The sequence below is a fragment of the Zea mays genome, chromosome 7 (genome assembly GCF_902167145.1).
Source record: "Zea mays cultivar B73 chromosome 7, Zm-B73-REFERENCE-NAM-5.0, whole genome shotgun sequence".
Classification (NCBI taxonomy): domain Eukaryota; kingdom Viridiplantae; phylum Streptophyta; class Magnoliopsida; order Poales; family Poaceae; genus Zea; species Zea mays.
Genome location: NC_050102.1, coordinates 1,244,696 through 1,265,325, shown reverse-complemented (window position 1 = coordinate 1,265,325; position 20,630 = coordinate 1,244,696). Strand labels below are relative to the sequence as shown.

General features: G+C 47.2%; 3 protein-coding genes across 3 annotated transcripts; 2 read left to right on the top strand and 1 right to left on the bottom strand.

The window, feature by feature from the left end:
- Positions 1 to 10,901: 10,901 nt before the first annotated feature.
- Positions 10,902 to 17,365, top strand: LOC541863 (kinesin-related protein11). Its single transcript, NM_001305870.1, has 16 exons — positions 10,902 to 11,269; positions 11,961 to 12,105; positions 12,188 to 12,297; positions 12,372 to 12,491; positions 12,616 to 12,819; positions 12,926 to 13,135; positions 13,211 to 13,285; positions 13,404 to 13,550; positions 13,632 to 13,755; positions 13,859 to 13,968; positions 14,093 to 14,254; positions 14,344 to 14,543; positions 15,040 to 15,121; positions 16,399 to 16,503; positions 16,610 to 16,714; positions 16,797 to 17,365. The coding sequence occupies exons 1-16, from the start codon at positions 11,048 to 11,050 to the stop codon at positions 16,956 to 16,958; spliced, it is 2,283 nt and encodes a 760-aa protein (NP_001292799.1). The 5' UTR covers positions 10,902 to 11,047; the 3' UTR covers positions 16,959 to 17,365.
- On the bottom strand, positions 17,305 to 18,292 carry LOC100273120 (oxygen evolving enhancer protein 3 containing protein). Its single transcript, NM_001147568.2, has 2 exons — positions 17,889 to 18,292; positions 17,305 to 17,801 (listed from the first exon to the last, which is right to left on the bottom strand). Exons 1-2 carry the CDS (start codon positions 18,193 to 18,195, stop codon positions 17,413 to 17,415), a joined length of 696 nt encoding a protein of 231 aa, NP_001141040.1. The 5' UTR covers positions 18,196 to 18,292; the 3' UTR covers positions 17,305 to 17,412.
- Positions 18,293 to 18,389: 97 nt separating this feature from the next.
- On the top strand, positions 18,390 to 19,285 carry LOC103631869 (vegetative cell wall protein gp1). The gene has a single exon (XM_008653696.4). It carries the CDS (start codon positions 18,525 to 18,527, stop codon positions 19,125 to 19,127), a length of 603 nt encoding a protein of 200 aa, XP_008651918.1. The 5' UTR covers positions 18,390 to 18,524; the 3' UTR covers positions 19,128 to 19,285.
- Positions 19,286 to 20,630: the final 1,345 nt, after the last annotated feature.

The window sequence follows — 20,630 nt, the reverse complement described above, 5'->3', positions numbered from 1 at the left end:
TTTGTGAACATTACTCCTTTGTCTCTTCTATTGAGCCTTTCAGGGTAGAGGAGGTCTTGCTAGATCCAGACTGGGTGTTGGCCATGCAGGAGGAGCTCAACAACTTCAAGAGAAATGAAGTTTGGACACTGGTGCCTCGTCCCAAGCAAAATGTTGTGGGAGCCAAGTGGGTGTTCTGCAACAAACAAGACGAGCACGGGGTGGTGACAAGGAACAAGGCACGACTTGTGGCAAAAGGTTATGCCCAAGTCGCAGGTTTGGACTTTGAGGAGACTTTTGCTCCTGTGGCTAGGCTAGAGTCCATTCGTATTTTGCTAGCATATGTCGCTCACCATTCTTTCAGGTTGTACCAAATGGATGAGAAGAGCGCTTTCCTCAACGGGCCAATCAAGGAGGAGGTGTACGTGGAGCAACCCCCTGGCTTCGAGGATGAACGACACCCCGACCACGTGTGTAAGCTCTCTAAGGCGCTCTATGGACTTAAGCAAGCCCCAAGAGCATGGTATGAATGCCTTAGAGACTTTTTAATTGCTAATGCTTTCAGGGTTGGGAAAGCCGATCCAACTCTTTTCACTAAGACATGTGACGACGATCTTTTTGTGTGCCAAATTTATGTCGATGACATAATATTTGGTTCTACTAACCAAAAGTCTTGTGAAGAGTTTAGCATGGTGATGACTCAAAAGTTTGAGATGTCAATGATGGGCGAGTTAAGCTATTTCCTTGGGTTCCAAGTGAGGCAACTCAAGGATGGGACCTTCATCTCCCAAACGAAGTACACACAAGACTTGATCAAGCGGTTTGGGATGAAGGACGCCAAGCCCGCAAAGACTCCAATGGGAACCGACGGACACACTGACCTCAACAAAGGAGGTAAGTCTGTTGATCAAAAGGCATACCGGTCTATGATAGGGTCTTTACTTTATTTATGTGCTAGTAGACCGGATATTATGCTTAGTGTATGCATGTGTGCTAGATTTCAATCCGATCCAAGGGAGTGTCACTTAGTGGCTGTGAAGCGAATTCTTAGATATTTAGTCGCTACGCCTTGCTTCGGGATCTGGTATCCAAAGGGGTCTACCTTTGACTTGATTGGATATTCAGACTCCGGCTATGCTGGATGTAAGGTCGATAGGAAGAGTACATCGGGGACGTGCCAATTCTTAGGAAGGTCCCTGGTGTCATGGAGTTCCAAGAAACAAACTTCCGTTGCTCTATCCACCGCTGAGGCCGAGTACGTTGCCGCAGGACAGTGTTGCACGCAACTACTTTGGATGAGGCAAACCCTCAGGGACTTTGGCTACAATTTGAGCAAAGTCCCACTCCTATGTGATAATGAGAGTGCTATCCGCATGGCGGATAATCCTGTTGAACACAGCCGCACAAAGCACATAGACATCCGGCATCACTTTTTGAGAGACCACCAGCAAAAGGGAGATATCGAAGTGTTTCATGTTAGCACCGAGAACCAGCTAGCCGATATCTTTACCAAGCCTTTAGATGAGCAGACCTTTTGCAAGTTGCGTAGTGAGCTAAATGTCTTAGATTCGCGGAACTTGGATTGATTTATAGCATACATGTGTTTATGCCTTTGATCATGTTCCTTATGCATTTTGTTGTTTATTTATGGTGCTCAAGTTGTACAAGCACTCCCCGGACCTCACAAGTCCATTTGCAAGTGATGCACATATTTAGGGGGAGATGTGCTACAATTTGACCCTTTGAGACTAATTGTGTGCTTGAGTTTGCTTAATTTAGTCTCAAAGGAGGTTTGAAAGGGAAAAGGTGAACTTGGACCATGCAAGACTTCCACTGCACTCCGATGAAAGAGTAACTTATTCCAAGTTCATCTTTGTACTCTTACTGCCTTTTTACTCTTAGTTGAAGATTTTGGTGAGGCAATGGAGTTAAAGGGACAAAATTGATCCCGTTTTGGTGCTTGATGCCAAAGGGGGAGAAAATAAGGCCAAAGCAAGAAATGGATCAGCTACCACTTGAGAATTTTGAAAAAGTAGAGTTAGAGTTTTTGTTTGTCAAAATACTCTTGTTTGCCTCTTATTGTCAAAAGTTGGTCTCTTGTGGGGAGAAGGCTTAATTATGGGAAAAAGGGGAAGTTTTTGAATCATTGATCAATTTCTCGTGAAATATCTCTCTTTATGTTTCAACATGTGTGTTTGACTTAGAGATAGGAAATTGAGTTTGATTTGCAAAAACAAACCAAGTGGTGGCAAAGAATGATCCATATATGTCAAACTTGAATCAAAACAATTTTGAGTTCTTATTTGAAGTGATTTTGCACTTGTTCTACTTGCTTTATGTTGTGTTGGCATAAATCACCAAAAAGGGGGAGATTGAAAGGGAAATGTGCCCTTGGGTCATTTCTAAGTATTTTGGTGATTTAGTGTCCAACACAAGTGCCTAAGTGTAAAATGGTGGACAAAGTACAAATCAAGTATAAAGGTATGTTTCTCAGACTTAGTACATTGTTTTAGAGACTAATGTATTATGTCTAAGTGCTGGAAACAGGAAAAATCAAGTTGAAATTAAAGATGGCTTTGTTCAGCCAAAGTCAGCTCTGTCTGGGTGCACCGGACTGTCCGGTGGTGCACCGGACAGTGTCCGGTGCGCCAGGCTGACTCAGGCGAACTTGCTGCTCTCGGGAAGTGATTAACGGCGTACGACTATAATTCACCGGACTGTCCGGTGTACACCGGACTGTGCACCGGACTGTCCGGTGTGCACCGGACTGTCCGGTGAGCCAACGGTCGACCGGGCCAACGGTCGGTCGCACGATCCGCGCGAGACACGTGGCCGAGCCAACGGTCAGAAGGGGGCACCGGATTGTCCGGTGTGCACCGGACAGTGTCCGGTGCGCCAACGGCTCCAAAGCGCCAACGGTCGGCTTCGCCAAATAAGGAAGGAGATCCGCACCGGACTGTGTCCGGTGGTGCACCGGACTGTCCGGTGCGCCAGGTGACAGAAGGCAAGAATTGCCTTCCTGGAATGCACTCAACGGCTCCTAGCTGGCTTGGGGCTATAAAAGGGACCCCTAGGCGCATGGAGGAGAACACCAAGCATTCTCTAAGCATTCCTAAGCACCAAGACTTCAATTCCGCGCATTTGATTCTTTGCGATAGCAATTAGAGCTCCATTTGAGTTGTGAACTCGCTGAGTTGTGTTGTGAGCTCTTGTTGCAACTTGTGTGCGTGTTGGTACTCTGATTTCATGTCTTGTGTGCGTTGCTCATCCCTCCCTTACTCTGTGCTTCTTTGTGATCATCAAAGTGTAAGGGCGAGAGGCTCCAAGTTGTGGAGATTCCTCGCGAGCGGGATATAGTAAAGTAAAAGCAAAACACCGTGGTATTCAATTGGGTCTTTGGACCGCTTGAAAGGGGTTGATTGCAACCCTCGTTCGTTGGGACGCCACAACGTGGAGTAGGCAAGTGTTGGACTTGGCCGAACCACAGGATAAACCATTGTGCCATCTCTGTGTTGATCTCCTTGTGGTTATCGTGTTGTGCAAGTTTTCCTCTCTAGCCACTTGGCTTATTCGTGCTAACTCCTAATCAAGTTTTGTGGATTAAGTTTCAAGTTTTTACAGGATCACCTATTCACCCGCCCCTCTAGGTGCTCTCATATAGTCCTGTGGGTCAGACAACCTGGGTCCGGTTCTAGAGAATGGATACTTGTCTCCTGGGGTGGTTCGCAGCCATGTAGCCGCTTAGCCTAGTCCTGTACCGTAAGCCTGCACGCTCCACCACTCTGCGATTGGTGTCCTAGTATTTGGAACCGAGATCCGGAGGGTCCGGACACACAACTTGGCCTCCCAGACTAAAACCTGCAGGCCCCGTGCATGAATCAAAGGATGGCTAATGTCAGACGATGGGTCCTATGGGTGTGCTACTAACACTCCCTAGCCGAAGCTGTGTTCAGGTCTAGGTCCCAGTCGAGGCTGCCTCCTGGGGGTCGTTGCCAACTCTTTTAGGTATGCTGGTACCCAGCCTCGACACGTCGAGCCTACATCCCAGGGGGGCCAGGTACCAGGGAAGAGTCGGCAACGCCACACACAACAGGGACAAATAGTATGCAGATAAGTGCTAATACTGCTCGATAAATAGTACTCAAAAAGTACCTTACAAAAGCAAAGTTATTACATCCACCTTCAAGCGGGACCCTAGCCTTGTGTCTACAGGTATGACCTACTCGACATCAGTAGGGTCGCACTGGAAGCGCGCGACCACCATCTCCACGGCGTACGACGTCTTGTATGACCCCCCGGGCGGCGTCCTCAGCAGCCAGGCCGGCGGACACCATGGGAGGCGGCACCGAAGCCATCAAAGCCAAAGAGATGGAGCCGCAGCACGGCTCGCTTCCCACCCCAAGGAGTTGGGGGCGAGGGATGGAGCCGCACCTCAGCCCGCTGTCCACCTTCACGAGGCTGGTGAACATCCTTCCCCCCGAATGCTAGAGGAAGAAGCGGGAAGGAGCATCGCCCCCACAAACACCCTGCAGAGGTAGGCGATGATGGCCGCCTGAAGGATGAAGCCGGGCATGAAGTGCTGAGGTTGGAGGCCAAGCTCCTCCAGCAGCAGCACGAAGAAAGACGAGATAGGCAGCGCCAACCCGCTTGGGAGGTTGAAGACGAAGAACACAAACTCTCTAGCAGCGAGATTGCCATGAGGAGAGGCACCGACACAGATCTTTCCGGCGAACGCCGGCACACCCCATCCGAGCAGGTTGCACACCAAGTTGAGTGCCACCTCGGGCTGGAGGCGTTCGGGAGGGTCTAGCAAGGCCATGGCGACTACCACGGCAGAAGAGCACGGAGAGCTCGAGGGCGAAAGGGCACTGCGAGTGACGAGAATGGCTACCACGCTCGAGGGAGTCCCTTTTTAAAGAAGGATTCCCCCACTGACGCCCCGAGACACCGCTAAAGATCTCGCCCCACGCGCGCCAGGGTGACCAGCCTCTGGCACGGGGGTCTGAGCCCACGAGTCATGCTCCTTGGGCGTCGGCCTCCGTGTGCGGAGAAGGTGAACCGCCGCGTGAGGAGCATGCCACCGCCTGCGGTAGTGCGTCTCTTCACCTCCGCCGAAAGCAGCTGACCAGACCGCCGCGTGAGGAGCACGCCACCGCCTGCGGTAGTGTGCCTTTTCACCTCCACCGAAACCAACAACCCAGTCTCTAACACGAGGGCCTGGGCCACGAGTCATCTTCCTTGGGCACCAATTTCTGGGTGCAGAGAAGTTGAACCGTCGCTCGCGCCAGTACCGCGCCTCCTCGGGGCCGCCGCAGAGGGCAGAGAAGGTGAATTTTCAAAAACCAGTGTAGCGGTATCAAGGCACCCCGCGCATGGCCCAGCAAAGCCATCAAGTGCAGAGGTCACGGGTCAGTCAGCCGCGGGACAAGCGTGGCAGTTGGCGTGACCAAGGGCGGACTGGCAGTAATTACGCCAGCAAGCGCACGGAAGCAGCGCGCCAATCGACAAAACCAGCTTTGGCCCCACCTACAGGCTCGTATCCTCCCCTAAGGCGGGCCCGGGGGCCACTGTCGGTACCCAGAATCAGGGGTACCCCTTACTACAGTATGAAGGCACGGTGCCCATGCGGCTATCTTTAGTCGCACGGCAAACAACGCCCAACCCCGCCACGTGGGCGGCTCCGGGGCCGCCACGTGGCCAGAGGAGACAATCTACTCTAAGGTATCAACGGTGGGTCCAGACCTCTACGGGAAGTGCCGGACCCCTAGATACACAAGTCTGGACTTCCTAGCGGGGTTCAAAACCTCCACAAGTACAAGCCAGATCCCTGGGACGGGTCCCGGACCCCTCAGGAGGGGTCCGAGCTACTCACAGTAGGGTCCCGGGATTCCAAGGAAAAGAATACCCAGGCCTTAATCAAGGCCAGGCGGGGGTCCGATGCTGACACGTGTTCGCACCATACCGTGAGCGCTCCTACTCCCCGCTCAGGCGGAGACCCGATGCTGCCACGTGGCCTACTGCTCGTGACATAAGCCAGCGGGCGGAGCCAGACGTAAGGCCTCTGGGCCGCGCATTTATTGCAGAGGAGGCACACCGCCTGGCAAGCTGGCAGGTGATGTGCCGCCTCGGCATTAAATACGCCCCATCTACTCCACTGACAAACGATGTGCCGCCTCAGCATTTAATGTGTCTTGTTCACTCCGCTGACGGGCGGCGGTTAGGCCATCCTGCAGGCGGCGTGCCCGTCCGCTCCGATGGCAGGCAGTACGCCCGTGCTGCGGCATACACTGTGCTCATCATCACTCGTATGTTGCCAGTGAAGCTTCCGCTGCACGCCAATACTACGCAGGCTGCGGATATCAGGGCGCAAGGAGATTGCACTGGCGACCAGCATTAGTTGCTCCAAGTATTTCGTCCGTTATGTCCCTGGGCCCACATGTCGGGGCTCAGCATCCTTGTACGTGCCCCCCTTTGAGCTATAAAAGGGGAGGCACACAACGTTACAGGGGATAGACACACTTAGACTCAGCTCAGGCTCACAAGTTCATATAAGCTCTCAAGCTCAATACATCACATAGTGGAGTAGGGTATTACGCTCCGGCGACCCGAACCACTCTAAACCCTTGTGTGTTCTTGTGTTCGTTCATCGCTGAGCAAACAGGCAAAACGCTTAGGCCTAGAGATGGCAACGGGTACAAACCCGTCGGATTTTGTTATCCCAAACCCGTACCCGTGAAAAATATTTACGCCCATTAAAAAACCCGTACCCATGACGGGTTTGAAATTTTGCCCAAACCCATACCCATCGGGTTCGCGGGTACCCACGAGTTACCCGTGGGTTTTATCTCCAATATGCTTATTCTTTTTATAATCAATAAGTATCGTAATGATTAATGAGATCATGGTCCAAAATTTATGTAATGAACAACGAATTCATGATTTGTTATAAAAATATTAATAGAGAGAATTAAATACAAATAATAAGTTGTATAATCAAGTTACCTTGCACTAGGTTATACATCCACCACATATATAACACTAGTAATAACTATAATAGCAAGCAAGCAACACTCTCACCAACTACTTATACATTCACTATTTGATAAAAATTAGGAAGTAAATAGGTAGATAACAAGTTTGTTGTTCGTTTATAAAATAAAATGACAATATGCACTAGGTTTGGTTGGGTTTAAAAAACCCACGGGTTCACGGGTTTGGGTACTATAGGAACAAACCTGTACCCATGAACCCGTCGGGTATACATTTATGCCCATTAACAAACCCATGGGTATGAAAATTGACCCAAACCCGTACCCTAATGGGGTAAAAACCCATCGGGTTTCGGGTTTCGGGTACCCATTGCCATCTCTACTTAGGCCCCTCCTCATCTCAAGATTTAGGGCGGGTGCATTCCGCCACCCGGCCGGAGATTTCCTCTCCGACAAATACTAACAACACTTTCGATTTCGAATGTTAAAAACCTTTCAAATTCATGTTTGGAAAGTTGATATGTTCAGTGGCCAGCAGACCGTCCCGGCCAGGAGTTCGAACCGTTCGTAACTCACTCGGTGGACCAACAGAAGTGGTCTCTCTCGGGGTGTTTTTAACTTTTGTACTATGGACCGTCCGGGCTTTAGGGCTAGACCGTCCGTGGTCCTAACCAGAGAAGTTGCAAGTTTGCACAAGTCCTTGTGTGCTTGTGGCGAACCGTTCGACCAGGGTCGACTGACCATCCGCAGTTGCCGAAATGGAATTGTAGGGACTGTGTGTTTTGGGGCAATTATAGTACGAACTCTCTAGGGTTTCAGCCTGGATAGTACTAACTCCTAGGTGGCGGACCATCCGGCCTTGGAGGGTGGATAGTCCACCTGTGTAGATGTTGTTTGAACAGAGCTTGGGTGGTTCTTGTTGCCAGATCTTGAATCGTCTGGCTATGGGCTGCGGACTGTCCGGATCTGCCTTTTTCTGACTGGATTCAAATGACATTTATAGTCATTATAGGTACGGCAGACCGTCCGCGTGTGCGCAGAAAGTGTGCTACTTGCACATAATGGCTATAAATGTTTGGGTATATGAATAGAAGGGGTGCTCGTGTGTGAGAGCTCTCTTGGCCATTCCTAGCACACATTGAGCACATTTGTGATTCTCCAACTCACTCTTTCACACTCTTTGCTTGAGATTGGATTCTAGCGCGAGGTTGAGTGTTCTTAGTGCATTTGCATCAATTAGTGATCCTTGAGGCATTATGTGGTACACTGAGCAAGCGTCTTCGACTTGTTACTCTTGGAGGTTGCCGCATGATAGATGGCTTGGTGGTGTCTCCATCAAGCTCTCCGTGAAGATTTTGGAGGAGTCGTGGTGGTGATTGTGAGGGGTTTGCACCTATCTCGCCAGAGCAGCAAAGGCGACGCTAGTGGAACCTAAGTATTGAGCGCTTCTTTGTTTCCTTGGCTCAAAGATCAAGCCGTGTCTTGATAAAGGAGCAAGTGAGAACTTGGAGTCCACCTCAACGTGGATTAGAGGTGATCGGCAAATCAACGATACCACACGAAAAATTCTAGTATCTTTTTCCCTCTTATTTGTTTAAATCGCAAGTAGTTAGTGATTATTGAATTGTCATTCATTTCTAGCTTTGAAATTGTTGGTTTCCCATTAGTTGCATACCTCTAGTAGCTAGAGAATTTATATCTCTTGTCGTATTGATTAAATTTCTCTAGTGTCTTTGATTTTAGTCAAAACCGTCTATTCAGCCCCCTTTAGTAAGTGTCCTAGATCCTACAGGAAGCGAGCATTTATTGATGTCCACCTTAGTTAATATCTTAACGGAGGCATTTGCGATAAGGTGTTTGACTCTGTTAATGGTTTGTTAATGGAGAAGATTTCTTTGTGCTGATAGCCTTCATTATCCATTAACAGAGGTGGTCGCTTACCAGCGAGGCCTGGGTGATTAACAGAGGCGACACCCTATTGTACATACATTTGTTAATGTAGGCCTAGTGTCTTGCAAAATCTCTTATGTAGACAGGGATGGACATGACAAAGAGTTGGCCCCTACTCCTACTCTTCCTCCGTCAAATTTTATTTCTTGGTTGTGAATTGATGGACTCATGATAAATAAACACATGGATTCCTTGGGGGACATGGTTTCCAATGTGGATGGTTCCTGTTATGGTCATGTGGTGAAAACTTCCCTTATGAGGTTTGATGTTTGATGATGACAAGGATGAAATTCCTTTCCTCATGTGGACAGGGATGGGCAGACGTTTTCCAATGGGAATTCTTCGTTACCATATCTACTCGTCGCTTTCTGTATCACCCAACTTGTAGCAGACCTAATGTTTGATCCATTGCGTCGATCACTTATTCCTTCAATCCTAGACCTAGAAAATGATACTGTTCTTGTCGCAAAAAGTTTAGCGTGCATATTGGCACATTGCTATCACACCGTCAACGGACACCTTCCTAGGTTGATAATGGATTTGTGCAATTGCAAGAAGATATTGAGGTCCCACTTTGAACACCTGAGACTTATATGCTCATACAAAGGGTGTGTTTGATTCTACTTTTTTGAACCTGCTTCTGCTTCAGAAGCTGAACAAAGGGATTCAACTTTTCTACTGCTACTTTGAAAAACCTGCTTTTTTGTAGTATAAATTTGAAAGCAGCTTGACCATACTTTTGCTGCTTATACAAGTCCGAGATACGACAAATAAATTAAAATGTGATTAAAATTAATTAAAATAAAACTATAATCTTAATAAAAATATTTAAACAAAAAAATCAAAATTTATTTATTAATTTAATATATTAATGAAGAGCTACGACAATTAGAAAACAAAATGGAAGTAAACATAATCAAGCGTTAGAATAAACAAAATGAAACAACTATCTTAAATAAAAAATATATAGCAAGTGGAGTTTAGTTTTATTATAAAAAAATATCATGAACAATATTATGAAATTAGTTTTTTTAATTAAATACATTGATTAAAGGATATAATTAAACAAAGTGTACATAAATAATATACACATCAGGTTTAACTAAATGACTTTCAACTTTCTTATAGTCAACTTGCAATAGTTTTCATGACAATCCATAACATTTTTTTACAGCCCACAACTAATTAGTTGTACCAAACACGCCCAAAATTAGACAAGTTGATTGATGAAACACGCTCGCGTAAGTTGATGAAATATTAACTAAAACATCTTGATGATCTCAACAACAAAGGAGGTCACGAGGAACCTCAACATCATAGAAAAAAGAAATCACAAAACAAAACAACCTCGTCATGTTTTGGTTTCAGCACTGTTTCCCACTTGGGTACTCTTGCATCCTCCCTAGCAAATCCTATTTCACTATAATATTATAAGAGAGAAGGATGATAGCTGCAAGATAAGAAAAACGACTTGATTAGAAGGGGAAAAGAGATACATGTAGGGCTAGTTTGGGAACTCAAATCTCTTTCGGGATTGAAGGAGATTGAAGAAAAAATTAGTTCATTTCGAGCTCAATCCCCTTCAATCCTGAGGCCTTGTTCGTTTTTATCAAACCCATGGGAATTGAGAGTGATTGAATACCCTACAAGTTAAAATACCCCTCAATCCACCCCAATCCCCCTCAATCCCCATGGATTAGGGATGAAACGAACAAAGCTTGAAGGAGATTTGAGGTTCCAAAGTAGTCCGTAACAAAAAACATTACCTTTGCTGACAATCTTTATCATCAAGGCTACAAACCTCAGGAAGAGCGGACCAGCCCAATCCTCTGTGCCATGGGCCTCTGTAACAATAAATAAACTGGGCTGAGCTGGCATACCACAGTCCAACACGGAAGACCAACGGCAGGGCCAGGCGGGCAGCCCAACTTGGGGGTCGGGGAGCGTCTTCCGGTGGGTCCTACCAAAATTCGAACGATTTCAAATCTCCCTCTCCCCTGGTCGGTCGTCTGTGTCTCGGCTCCGTTGTTGCGCTGCGCTGCCATTCTCCCCCCTTTCCAATTCCATCCGAATCGAGAGGCGCCTCCACATCCACCTCCACCGATCCTCAAACCCTAGATCCGCCGGCCATGTCCGCGCGAGGGGTGCGCCCGGGGGTGCTGCACCACAAGGAGAACAATCCGGCGGACGCGCAGCCTGGAAAGCGCCAGCGCACCGCCGCTGGGGCCGGGAGGCAGCCGCTCGCCGCTGCACCGCCGCCGCAGGAGGAGCCCATGGTGTTCTCGGGCAGGGAGGACGTCGACGCTCTCCTCAACGAGAAAATGAAGGGGAAGAACAAGATGGACTACAAGGTCGCCCCTCCATCCCTCTCTCCCGTCTCTGGATCTTATGCTTACCTTACTGTCGCTTATTCGTGTATTCCTCCGGCTAGCATTCTTGTGGATGACTCAATTCAAGTTCGACAGGTTGCTTAGATGCCTTTTCTTGAAAAAGAAGACGAATAGCTGCTCGCGTGTTCCTGTGCTTGCGCTTATGTGAACTGGCTGTGTCAATTTCAGGCATATGCTTATTGTCGACTGAAACTACAGACTGTTCATTTGTTTCGCTTCTCGTCTGTTAATGACCTGCATGTTCTCCCAACTCCCTTACTGTATAGTAACTTGCTAGCTCTGACACTCTGTTCTCATGTGTGCTGTGAGCTGTTTAGCGTATCAGCAGTGTTTCTGGACTACTGAAACTACAGACAAAATGAACCGGTAACTTAAGGCCATTCACTATTTCCTTGCAACAAGTGGGCATCAATGAACTGGATAACAAACTGTATTTTGGAAGAAGAATATAAAGGCTTCAACACGTAAAAAGTAAAAACGGAGGTGTTTGATTTAAACATCAAAACGATAAGCTTCTGCCCATGGTATTGCGGTGATTCCACTGACAGTAGCTCCTACGACCTTTCCAATGTTTCTGATATTGTAGTTCTGATTTCACCATTCTATTTATACACTTTCTGCCATTGATATTTCGGTTTTCATGGTTGCGCAGGGGAAGAGCGAGCAAATGATGGAATACATCAAGAAGCTTCGAGCCTGTACCAAATGGCTTCTTGAGCGGGAAGATGCAAATCTTGTTGAAATCGAGAGGATCACTGGTCAGCTTGACGCGACACACAAGCAACACTCTGAGATAGGTACAAACCTTATGAAATTATCGCATCATGGATACTTCTTTAATTCTACGTTCTTCTGACTGATTTTTATTGCTTCATATAGTGGCTGTCTTGAAGAATACTATTGAAGAAACAAAATCAATATGTGAGGAACTTCAAAAACAATGTGCATCTCTACAAGAGGCTCTAAAGACAGTGGAGGCTGAAAAAATGGTGGGTGACTTGTGCTTCTGGCTTAATACCATCTTATTACTCTTGTGTCACTCTCAGTTTCATTAAAAATGTAGGATGCCCTGAGGTCTCTAGGAGATGAGAGGGAGGCCAGGATGGGTGTGGAATCTTTGCGGAATGGACTTCTAGAAGATCTGAACAGGGCAAAGTTGGAGGAAAAACGCCTTAATGATCAGGTATTAGCTAACGCTATTTATGAATCTCCCCTTTTCATAAAAAACTCCTTTGAGTTATTATTTTATCAACAATGCAATCTCATTTGATACTGTTTATGCTTCGTTTGTTCATTGCTATCCTTAGATTAAGATGCTTCAGGACACAAATAAAAGGCTTCAAGAATATAACACAAGCCTGCAACAATACAATTGCAACCTTCAAGCAGATGCAACAAAGAATGCGGAAACAATAGTAAAGCTGCAAAAGGAGAAGAACACTATGGTCGAGACAATGAATGGTCTGAAAGATCATGCTAACTCAGTAAAAATGCAACTAGACATTGCAAGGGTAAAATCTCTGTCTCTATATGTCCTTTCTTTGGCTACACGTTTTTTTATTGAATTTGTTTATAGAGAATTTTATTGATGACTTGATTAATCTGTTGTCCTTCTAGTCTTTGCAAAATGAAGCCACAAAACAAAAGACCGATTTATTAAAGGAAGTTGAAAGTATTAGAATGGAGCTTCAACGTGCAAGGGAGGACCGTGACACTAAATCTGCTCAAGTAGATTCTTTGCTGGTTGATATTGGAACATACAAAGAAATGACTGGAAAATCCGTCATTGAGTTAGATAGCGCCATGGCAAAAACCTCTGCCCTAGAGGTATGACTATGTGTCTAAATAATTTGATTGTTATCTAGACAAGTGAAATTGGCTAACATGTTTTCAATGAAATAGGAAACATGTTCGTCTCAAAGGAAGATGATAGAGACATTGGAAATTAAGCTTGCAGCTGCCAATGAAAAGTTAAAGGTGTGCAAATGACTATTTCTTTAATAATCATTACTATTTAATGTATCAAGCGTTCATATTTTGTAGGAAAAATATTGCATATGTGTTTAATATCTTTAACCCTCTCTTAACTGTACAGAGGTCTAATATGACGGCCTCGGAAACCATGACCGAGTATGAGAACATGAAGAAAATGCTGGAAAGTGTTCAGTCTCGCCTTGAAGAGGCCGAGCAAACAATTCTGGAAGGAGAGAATTTACGAAAAAAGTTACATAATACAATTCTTGTATGGAATTCTCTTATTCTCAAAGATCCAGTTTATATAAATATATGTTATGTGGCTATTCCTGAATTTGGTTCTTTGCAGGAGTTGAAGGGAAACATCAGAGTATTTTGTAGAGTTAGGCCTTTGCTGCCAAATGAATCAGGAGCAGTATCATATCCAAAGAATGGAGAAAACTTAGGCCGAGGCATTGAGTTGTTACATAATGGTATAGTCATCATTACAGTCATTTTTCTAGTTTTAAATTTGATATATTATATTTGAGAATACAAATTATGATACAATTGCATTGCATTTCTTATTGTTTTCAGCACAGGGATATTCGTTTACTTTTGATAAAGTATTTGATCATTCGGCGTCACAAGAACATGTGTTCATAGAAATATCTCAACTTGTCCAAAGTGCCCTAGATGGCTATAAGGTATATCATTTGTATGACTATAACTGAGATTACCTTCTCTAACTCTAGTAACTATGATTTTTTTGGTTCGTTTTCCAATATCTAGTTTTCTTAGAATGCAACTAAAAACCAGTAAACCATTTAGGTCTGCATATTTGCCTATGGGCAAACTGGTTCTGGTAAAACATATACAATGATGGGCAACCCTGAGTTAGAAGATCAAAAAGGAATGATACCACGATCTCTGGAGCAAATTTTTCAAGCTAGCCAGACACTTAACTCACAGGGTTGGAGATATAAGATGCAGGTGTGTTTTTGGTAATTTACTTATTTAATTGAACTAACCAGTGGACAAGTTTTCTGTAACTGTTATCATGGTGTAATTTAAACTTTCAGGCCTCAATGTTGGAGATTTACAACGAGACTATACGCGACTTGCTAGCAACGAATCGCATGGCTGTTCAGGATGTTGGTGCTTCAAAGTACAGTATCAAGCATGATACTAATGGTAACACGAATGTGTCGGACCTTACGATCATTGACGTAACTAGTATCAACGAAGTTTCTTCTCTCCTTAGGCGGGCTGCTCAGAGCAGGTTACACTCTTATTTATTTTCAAAGTTTCAGTATTAAGTATTTTGTCTTAAGAGTATGTAATAGGAAAATTTTGAACTGATGATGAGTGTTTCTTTGGGTGCCATAATTTTTTGGCAGCTGATGTAGTATATGATGTAGCTATGTAAAGTCACTACATTATATTCCTACTCCCATTATAGGGTTATGATCAACTCTCAATAAGTTATAATAGAACATGGTGCAGATTGATATTTTCTTAAGCAAAAAGTAAATCTGGATGCTGAAGATAATCAGCTCAAGTTTAAGTTGCTTCACTATTCAACTTCACTATGTACTCCACACTACTTTGTTTTTTTTTCAACATAGAAGCTAATTTTCTTAAATCTGTATGGCATAACCTTCAGGTTTCTGTCATATCTCTGCCATTGTGTTCTCAAACTTCTTTTTCGAGTTCCAGAGCTTAGAATTGAGTGGCACATTGGACCTAAAACAGTCGTTTATTCATTTTGTCTTCAGATCAGTTGGTAGAACACAAATGAATGAGGAATCATCAAGAAGTCACTGTGTTTTCACTCTTCGGATTTTCGGTGTAAATGAGGTAATATTCTAGTTTTTTTTTTTGAGAACGCGCAGGAGAACTGCGCATCTTATATAATAAAGAGGAAGAGAAACATTACAAAAGAGGAGATGTTGCAAAGCAAATCTCCCAAAGACCCACAAAATTCCGAAAGAAATTACATAGAAGTACTGAAACTAGACCCGACCTCGCCCAGGGCAGCAACTAAGCCCATACTACCGACCTCCTTAGCTCCTGCTAAAACCCAGCAAACACACTCATCTGAGAAACATCTAAGAATCCTGGGCAATGAAGGAGACTCCCCATGAAACACTGCTCTGTTTCTCTGAAGCCATAGGCACCAAGCCCCCAGGATTATCAGAGAGTTAAGTCCCTTTTTCCTTGTCTTGGTAACTCTAAGGCACACCTTTCCCCACCATTCTGAAAAATTTCCCTCATCAGCAGTCGGAGTGAGATGCCCCAAGCCAATAGCAGCAAGAATTGTATGCCAAAATTGCCGGGCAAAAATGCACGTAGTAAGGAGGTGCTGAATTGTCTCTTGGACTTGATCACACATTGGGCAAACATCTGGGTGTGGCAGTCCCCTCAACTGTAATCTGTCAGCTGTCCAACATTTGTTTCTTATTGCCAACCAAAGAAAGAACTTGCATTTGGGAGGAGCCCAGGTCTTCCATAATCTCTTCCAAGGCTCAAAAACAGTAGAACCTAATAAAAAGACCTTGTAGCAGGATTTAGAGGAGAACACCCCTGATGTCTCATGTCTCCAAACATGGCGGTCTTCCTCCTGAGAAAGCTGCACATCTCCTAAAGTATCCCATAAGAAAAGAAATTGCTGAATTCCAATCAAGGAAAGGGGGGGGTTGATATGTGCAATCCACTGCCTGTTTTCAAGAGCCTGAACCACTGTCATAGAGGTAAGAGCTCGCTTAGCCACCTTGGACACCACTTCTGAAGCAAGATCTCTGATGGAGCATCCATTAAGCCACTTATCTGTCCAGAACAAGGTATTAGAGCCATTTCCCACATGAGAAATCAGGGATGCAGCAAAAAGGTCTTTAACATGTTGCTGAATGGGGATGGACAAGCCAAGCCAAGGCCTATCCCGATCTGTTTTTTGAAGCCAAAGCCATTTGGCTTGAAGGGCCCAACACATGTGTTGTAAATTAGGGATCCCAAGCCCACCATACTTCAAAGGTCTTGTGACTGAATCCCATGCCACAAAGCAGCTATTCTAGTTCACATGTGACGTTGTTTGGCATGCTGTCTTCTCGTCTATAGCTGACCCATTTTCTTTTCAGGGAACGGATCAACAAGTGCAAGGAGTGCTGAATCTTATAGATCTAGCAGGCAGTGAGCGCCTGAACAAAAGTGGTGCCACGGGTGATCGGTTGAAAGAGACAGTGGTAATTTGCTATCTAGTACTTGAGCATCGTTTGTGTTTTTCACTTATATGTATATATATTTTGTATATAAGGAGGAATAATAAGGATGGTTTTGTTCCGGCTTTAGGCTATCAACAAAAGCTTGTCATGTTTAAGTGATGTCATCTTCTCGATTGCAAAGAAAGAGGAACACGTTCCATTTCGGAACTCAAAGCTGACATATCTGCTCCAGGTATTGTTCCGACACATTGGTTTCGGCTAAAAGTTTAATCTTAAATGGTATCAAGTACTAACTGATGCTTTTGGCAACACAGCCGTGTCTCGGAGGGGACTCGAAGACACTGATGTTTGTGAATCTGTCTCCTGAAGCGTCCTCGACAGGGGAGTCTCTTTGCTCATTGCGGTTTGCTGCAAGGGTGAACTCCTGTGAGATCGGGATCCCCAGGCGCCAAACCCAGATGCGGAGCTCACAATGATGAAATACGGCGGAAGCGAGCTGCCAGTGTAATGCTTGTGTGTGTGTTGATTTGGTGATGCAACCGATCATTTGCATCCCCTTGTCTGGAGGTGGTGTGAGTTGCCAATTTTATTTGGTTTGTGGCCTTGTTGATTGCGCTAACGGCTGGCAGCGGTGGGTGTGCTGGCCTATTATATTAATCTTAGGACCTGATCTGATTTGTATGTTGGGATGTGTTGCCATTTTCAATTTTTTTGCTTTCATTCGTAGTCTTGATTTGTCGTTTGCCCAATGCCCAATGCCTCTGAGCTGAGCTGGGCGTGTATGTAAACAACTGTGTACCCGTTGTCGGACACGCACACAGCCTGACATGATAATTGTATTTCCCTGCTCTGGGAATTCTGCAATACCCCTTGTGAGTTTCAAGTATTCATTTACACATCATGATATATGAATGAAAAATTGTGGTTCTGCTAGGCCATCTTGGCCATGAGCTCCTGGAGGATGAGCTTTGTCTCGGCGTAGCGGTCGCCGATCCTGGCGTCGTCCTTGGCTGTGACGGCCTCCTGGAGCGTCTCGAAGCTGTCGAAGAGGCGGTTGGCGAGGTCGACGAAGGGCGGCTTGTCTTCGGCGGCGGAGATGAGCTTGTCGAAGTCGTAGTACATGAAGGTGGACTTGAGGCGGAGGTACTTGTTGACGTAGTTGGAGGCGTCCTTGCCCAGCAGGTCCTCCAGCGCCAGCAGGTCGAAGGCCGTGCTGCGCAGCCGGTACGCGTGCGCCGCGAAGCTGGGCCCGATGTCCGCCATGTAGATGCCGTTCTTGAGGAAGGAGCGCGTGCCCGTCTCCGCGTTGTTGATCTCCTCTGCCATGCCACTCATCGCCGACACAATTGTCAGTGAACCAAGTAAAGTTAAGTGGTGGATGGAGCAGGACGGACGGGACGGCTTACTGTTGACGATCTTGGGCACGGGCAAGGGGAACTCGGTCAGCCACCAGCCGTTGTTGGCCGGCTCGTCGTCGGTTTCGGCGGCGGAGGCGGCACGTGGGCGGAGCAGGACGGCGCACGCGATGCCGAGGAGGCAGGCTGACCTCCTGGACGGGGACGACGGCTGCTGGGAGGAGGCGGCGGCTTGGCACGTCACGTGCAGCGTCGGTCGGCTCGGCCGGAGTAGACGGAGGCTGCCACCGGAGAAGGCATGGCGGCAGCTTGCAGTCGTCGTGGTGGCTGCCGGCGGTGCGTTGAGATAAGTGGCCATGGGGACGGAGAGACGAGTGGATAGCGCGGGCGGGGCGGCACTCGCTAACGCATGAGATCGTAGCCGATAGAAATATCAGAAAAAAGTAAAAGGAAGAAAGCGGCTGCTGGCCGTTCCGACATCCTTCCGTTCCTGATGAGGTTTGCAGTTGAAGATGAATTTGGCCTGGCCTGTAATTTTTGGTACGATTCAAATCTGGATCACTCCTCCACTACTGAGTACTCACTCACTCCCTCAGCCACCACCGCCCCACCAGCCATCAACCACCACCAAACCAAGGAAGGCCACGAGACACAGGCACACAGGACGAGCAGCCAGAGCCGCCAGCCATGCGGGGCGGCTGCTACGTGGGCAAGGCCACCAAGATCTTCCTCGCCCTCCTGGCCGCCCTCGCCGTCGTCGGCGTCGTCCTCGCCTTCCGCGCCGTCCTCCACCGCGCCGCCAAGTCCAGCCCCGCCTCCGCATCGTCCGCGTGCGCCGCCGCCGACGCGTGCCAGCCCGTCCTGCCCGACACGGACCCCGCATACCGCTCGCCCGCCACGGCCGCCCGCCCGCCGCCCACGCCCACGCCCGCGCAAGATCCCGCCTTTCCCTCCCCGGACGCCGCCGCCTGGCCGCCGCCGCCCTCACGGCCGACGGCTGTGCCCGACACCCCTCTGTCGCCGCCGCCGCCGCCGGTGCCCGTGCTCCAACCTCCCGAGCAGCAGCTGCCCGCGCCGGCATTCCAGTCACCGCCGCCGCCGGTGCCCGTGCTCCCACCTCCCGAGCAGCAGCTGCCCCCGCCGGCATTCCCGTCACCACCGCCGCCGCTGGCGGAGATCGCGTCGCCACCGCCGCCGGACCAGCTGCTGCCGTCACCTCCACCACCTGCGTTGCCGTCGCCTGATGCGCCGCCGCCCGCCCCAGAGGCGCCCAGCCCAACGGCGTCTTGACTCAATCGTAGTCGTAGATGCCGACTGCTTCAGTCTCAGAGCAGGGCAATAGCTGTGGATTTGGTAGAGGAGTTTAGCCGCCGCCGTCTGCTGATGTACTGTTTCTTCAGTTTATCCTATAATTAATCCATCTCTAATTCAGGTGCAATTTTGTTGAATTCTTCAGTGTCGCCGCCGTCAGGATCCCACAGAATCAGCCTGCGCGCGCGCGCGTTTCTCTTGTCAAAAATTAAAAAATAAAACAAAAAAACCTAATCTCTGCTGTTCTCTTTACAGTTTGTTGTACTGTGCAGAATCTGCATTCTTTCCTAAGAATTCTCTAGCGTTTCGCGGCGAAATTCAGTGTGTAGCAGTACTAGGAATCACTGCCCTTTCACCTCTGCATGTCGGCTGGATTAACATGAATTGACCATGGACTTGCTGTTGACCACCTTGGGCCGTTGGAGAGAGATTCCCCAGCTCCTGCAGCGGCTCCACAGATCTACCCTCCACTCTGCATCTATCGAGCCGAGCACAAGACAGCGGTGCTTCTCTCTAAACGTGAATACAATTGCATTAAGGCTATCTACAGGTTTCTCATTTTAAACTTCACTATTTTAAACTTCACTATGTTGCACGACCATATACGTGATCTTTTGACCATAGCTTAAAAGAGACAAGAGAAGAGCCAACAACAGAAGGGGAGCTATGCCTAGAAATATTCTCCTACAGGAACAGCCGTCAGCAGTCGATTCACCGATCGGTCGGTGGACCTTGCACCGATCATCTCAACCAAAAAACTTAAGCATGGTAGGAAGATGTTGTCAATTCAATTACATTATATTCTAACAGTTTCGACATGCACAATGTTTTTCAATAAAAGGTTAAGAATGCAGTGGCATGGGTTTTGGTGAAATATGTGGAGTGCAACATGCACAGAGCTACACTACAGCTGAGTCGATGCACAGAAGTCATGGCAGCCACGACGGCGAGGGTGCATGGCCTTTGGTCACTGCCATGTCTGCCTGCCGGGGTTGGTGGTGGTGACCGCGGCGAGCGGTACGGGACGGGGACGGACGCCGGCAACTGCCTTGACCACCACGCCGCCACTACCAGCTAGCCAACTCTTGTCCTCTCCGTTCCGTGCTGGCTGCTGGCCTTCCCTCCATTGACGGCGCACCATTTCCCATGTGGACGACGTGCACCAAATCAAAAGACCACCCGAGTCCACTACATCCCCTTTTCAAATCAAAGGACTTCCGTTCCGTGCTAATTGATATAACTGTTCTAATAGCATTATAACTAAGATATATTTGATGCATTATAACAACCATGATTAATTGAGAGCATGTTATCGCACCCACTACTGTCAGACAATGCTAAAAAAAAGATTGTTCGGTACCAGTAGTACTGTAGTAGTAGTACTCATCATTTATTTTTTAAGAAGTCAAGACATTTGTGAGCATACATATATCATTCAGACCTTAAATACAGGTCGTGATCACCAAATACCAACTGTGTTGG